Below are 4,742 nucleotides of genomic sequence, written 5' to 3'. Positions count from 1 at the left end.
ATGAGCAATTGACCAAGACTGAGGGCCCTCTGAATTGAAATCAGTTGTGAACTGTATTAGGAAGGAGATTAGGAGAAGAGAATTAGAAATTAGCAAGAGGCATATGGCAGTCGGCAGACCTGCAGTACGGCGCGTCGGCGACGGCAGGCGGTGGCCTAGGGCTGGGAGCCTGCGTGATGAGACGGGTCAAACTGTCGAGAATCGACAGGATCACGATCGGCCTTTTTTTTCCTAAGTGAAGCTGTGAAAGGATAGCATATTATTGTCTTTTTTTAACGTGGAGGACGAAGGAAAGCGATCGCTAATCAAGCCGCACATGTCGCTAATCCTGCCGCTGCGGCTCGTTTCGCTTGCGAGCCTGTGCATGTGCGTGAAAGGCTGATAAAAGGCCTCGTCTTTGGCTATTTTGTTTGACATGGGCCTACAGCCTGCTATACGTATATACCTTGTACATACCTGGATGGGGGCCCCTACCTTGTGGGGGCCCGGGGCGGCCACCCCCCTGCCCCTCCCCAGGGCCGGCCCTGGACATAGGCACATATTATACTCGGTTCGTCCCATAAAATGACATGTTATGATACAAAAGAAAAAAATATTCATTTCACATTGAAAATTAGGTTGGCTGATTTACTCAACAAAAGAAATGAGATAACGATTGATGAAAATACATCATGATACAAAAACCCGACGCATTTTTCGCGCACCACCACCGCAAATATATTTTTCCACTGGACATTGCAAAATAGATTTCTTTTTGAGTGGGCAAAATAGATTTTACAGTGGATGCTTTTCATTATGAAAGAAACAGGAATCAAATTCACCCAGCAATAAAATTCAGACCCACACAAACCAAGGGGACAAGAAAAGAAAGAAAGGAAAAACACAAGCAACCGCTGCAGGCCACCACACGCTCTCTCGCGCCACTCCCCGCCTCCCGATTCCCGGCCGCCGCCGCCGCCGCCGAGTCCGACCATGCACGCGGCAGCGACCGCCCCGGCGCTGGCGCCGCCCGTCCTCCTCCCCCTCTTCCTACCCACCGGCGCCGGCTCCTCCGCCCGGCCGCGCCGCGCCGCGCGGGCCGCAGTCCGGTGCGAGCTCGCCGCCTCCTCCGCGGCGCCCGCGGCCGCCCCCGGATCGGTGGCCGCCCCACGCTGGGCCCAGAGGACGGTCATCATCCCGCCGCAGCGCCGCGGCTGCCACATCATCACTCACAAGGTGCGCCCGACCTCCCCTCCCACAGCTTTGCCACTGTCATGCCTCTGTATCTTTGGTATCAGTACTGTTTGGTATGGTAGTAAATTGGTGATGGTGATGGCTTCTTGGCTGTTTTGCAGATCATGCACGCGATCAGGAGCGACCTCTCCGAGTTCAAGTGCGGCCTGGCGCATCTCTTCTGTACGTAATGCAGTTTTATGTTCTTTTGTTATTGTTGTTGTTGTTGTTGTTGTTGTAGACAATCAGGGAGGCACAATCTTGTGTCGTTTCTTAAAATTGTCAGTAAGTTTTATGGCGCTGCTCAGTGTCAAAGCCGGTGGGTTTGGTAAATGTTGTTTTGCATTGGAAGCTCTGTTCTGAAAGCATGTTTATCATGGAAACTAAAGCAGATTTCGAAGCTTTAAACGATGAGTAAATTATCTCGGAACTATTATAATTGCTCCAAGTAGAATTGGGAAATCATCACATTTGGGTTTACACCTCAGACCACATGTTAGGGAGTAGTGACACATGGAGCAATTTGCGACTGCATGGAGCAATTTGCTCCGCTGTAAGGTCTCTTGTCTGTGCGTATGTCAAATTAGAAGCTAGATATTGAAGGTTTCAAGTGGTTTATGAACTGCAGGAATGAAAAAAAAAAACTGAGTGCACAAAATGTACAGCTAATCGACAGCAGAACTTGAAATTCCTGATGTTAGAATGTATCCGCAGAACTTATGGTGTCACTGGTTTAGTTTTGATTGAAGTGAGAGTATTTGATGATGGTATGTTATCAGAATGCAGTTTCCATTGGTTTTCAAAATAGTGAAAGGTTTATATATGCTCTGCAGTGCACCACACGAGCGCTTCACTCACTCTTAATGAGAACTACGACCCCGATGTCCAAACTGACACTGAAACATTCCTTAGTCGAATTGTCCCAGAGGTGAACGATGTGATATTTCCTTCTCTTTTTCTGTTCAAGGATATCTCATTAGATTGGTCTCCTAATCTCTGCCTGATTGTAATTAGGGTCCATCTGCTCCATGGAGGCACACCATTGAAGGTTAGGGTCTGAACCCTGATATGGCTGGCCGTTGATCTTCCTTGTTACAGTGTTCTTATTTAAATTATATCGTCATGTATACTGCTGCACCTTCAGCAATGCTCCATTAGTTCTCTAAGACTGAAGTTATTCTGTATTTTAAAAATTATTCAGATCTTGCAAATGAATTACAAGACTGCCTGAGCTGTTTCTTGACTTGATAAGCAGAAACCATAATTTTACATGATTAAATCACCCACTAATACTTGATTTTGATTGCAGGATCTGATGACATGCCAGCACATATCAAATCATCAATGTTTGGCTGTGCCTTGACGTATGCCCTCCCTCCTTAATTTTTCTCTTTTACAAACTATGGGTGACTTCGTCCAAAACAAATTAGTGACATTTTTCCTTTGTCTTCAGAATTCCTATCACTGACGGGCGTCTCAACATGGGAACTTGGCAGGTGCGTAAAGACATTTTACTCATAAAAAGGGGCCATCTTTTGGTACACAATTAGTAATACTGTAGTATAATCATCTTAGATGCATCTACTCTCAGTATTTATGGTTCTATTTTCTTGATAGGCCCGACTGAACAAACAGTAGAATATTTGGTTTTTAGATAAATGATATACTTGTAACAGAACTATAGGAAGTGGTGTATTCAATGCATAAGATCGAGCAGTATCCATCTATGCCGAGTTTAAACTTGACTCTTAACTTCTTAAGTCTGTGCAGCATATTTTATTTGGGTGTCAACCACCCAAGACATAATGTCAGTATTAGCAGCAACTAAATGTTATTCAGGCATCTGCGTTCTAAATTTTATCGTCTGAGTCGAACACCTGAACCTGACTTGTACTACGTCAGCTATGTCCATATCCGGGTAACATTTTGTCATGATTTTAATTTTGCCAAATCGGGTACCTGAATCCAGTTTTGTTACCAACACCTGGGTATATTTAGCGCATAAGACCCAATATCCCATCTTTGCCATATATAAGTTTGAAGTTCACTCTTAAGTATGTGCAGCAACATTTGTCATGATTTTAATTTTGTCAATCGGGTACCTGAATCCATTTTGTTACCAACACCTGGGTATATTTAGTGCATAAGACCCAATATCCCATCTATGCCATATATAAGTTTGCAGTTCACTCTTAAGTATGTGCAGCATGTTTCTTTTGGGTGTCAACGAGCCAAGACATACTATCAATATTAGCAGCAACCAAATGTTATTTAGGAATCTGCGTTCTTAATTTTATCATAGAGTCGAACACCTGAACCCAAGTCGTACTATGACACCTATGTCCATATCCGAGTGACATTTGCCATGATTTTATTTTACCAAATCAGGTATCTGATCCAATTCTTTTTCCAACACCCGCCTCTCATGTGGGAAGTTGGGGTAACACCCTGCTAGTACTCTGGGCCCAACCTCGGCATTATATTTGATACCTAATCTTGATCATTCTATTTTTTATTTCCAGGGTATATGGCTCTGTGAACACCGTGATTATGCTACTCCTCGCACAATTGTGATTACTCTCAGTGGGATATGAATGGCCAATGCTAGGAGCTGCAAATACAGTGTTGTGATTCTGATGTGCACTGAAATTGGAACTTTGCTCCAACTGTTATATGAGCTGCCCCGACATATCTTATTTGTAATTGTTTCCGTAGTTTTGTACAAGGGGAATAAATAGTAGATTTTCTAAGCTCCCATGCAAGCCATGCCTATGTGGGCCGTCTAATTTTGCATCAAGATATGTGCTAGCTCGCTATCTTCACCTTCGTAGAAATGCCTCTCTTTTGTTATCTCAAACAACACTTATAAAGACGCCATGCCATCATATAATAATAAAAACACCAATTATGGCTACATATTATGTAGTAGTTGTTATCATTAACAAATGTTTGTAGGAGAATGTACGAGTGCTCTACCTAGAGACTGCATATGACATCAGATGATGAAGAATAATTTTCTCCATTTAAATATATTTTCAGATGAGGAAGTGGTTGCATCATTTATACCTCTACTTTTATATATAATCGTTTGTAGAAGAATGTACGTGCCAGGAGGCTCGCAAAGTTGCGAGTGTGTGCATGCCCAAAAAAATGCATTTGGTTGAATAGTCATCTTCACAACCGTTGTTCTTCCCAACTACGGATATATAAGAATCGAAATTGGTGGTGGAGCCCGGAAATAAACTGAGGGTGTGCACACATAAAAAAAATTCTACCTAGTCCAAGTGTCATACAATATTCGAGGAAAAAACACAAATAGCTGAATCAAATCACACAACATTATAGTTCACAAAATATTTCAGATTTACAACATAGAAAATGCAACACTAAGTAACTCTACAATGTTCCTTTGCCATGAAAGCTTCAACTATGCCATCCTCAACACATATCACTCAATGAGTGCCAGTAAGCAATAGTTCACAAGGTCATCACCCATACTATTTCTCAACTTGTTTTTCACTAAATTCATT

The 4,742-nt window shown here is 42.9% G+C and overlaps 1 protein-coding gene across 1 annotated transcript; it reads left to right on the top strand.

The window, feature by feature from the left end:
- The first annotated feature begins 848 nt into the window (after positions 1 to 848).
- LOC123149599 (UPF0047 protein YjbQ) lies at positions 849 to 4,013 on the top strand. The gene is made up of 7 exons (XM_044569291.1): positions 849 to 1,215; positions 1,335 to 1,395; positions 2,046 to 2,140; positions 2,227 to 2,260; positions 2,522 to 2,576; positions 2,666 to 2,708; positions 3,735 to 4,013. Exons 1-7 carry the CDS (start codon positions 973 to 975, stop codon positions 3,804 to 3,806), a joined length of 603 nt encoding a protein of 200 aa, XP_044425226.1. The 5' UTR covers positions 849 to 972; the 3' UTR covers positions 3,807 to 4,013.
- The last annotated feature ends 729 nt before the right edge of the window (positions 4,014 to 4,742 follow it).

This window comes from Triticum aestivum, chromosome 7A (genome assembly GCF_018294505.1).
Source record: "Triticum aestivum cultivar Chinese Spring chromosome 7A, IWGSC CS RefSeq v2.1, whole genome shotgun sequence".
Classification (NCBI taxonomy): Eukaryota; Viridiplantae; Streptophyta; class Magnoliopsida; order Poales; family Poaceae; genus Triticum; species Triticum aestivum.
Note: the sequence above shows the minus strand (reverse complement) of the source record. Positions and strands in the feature narration are given on the sequence as shown.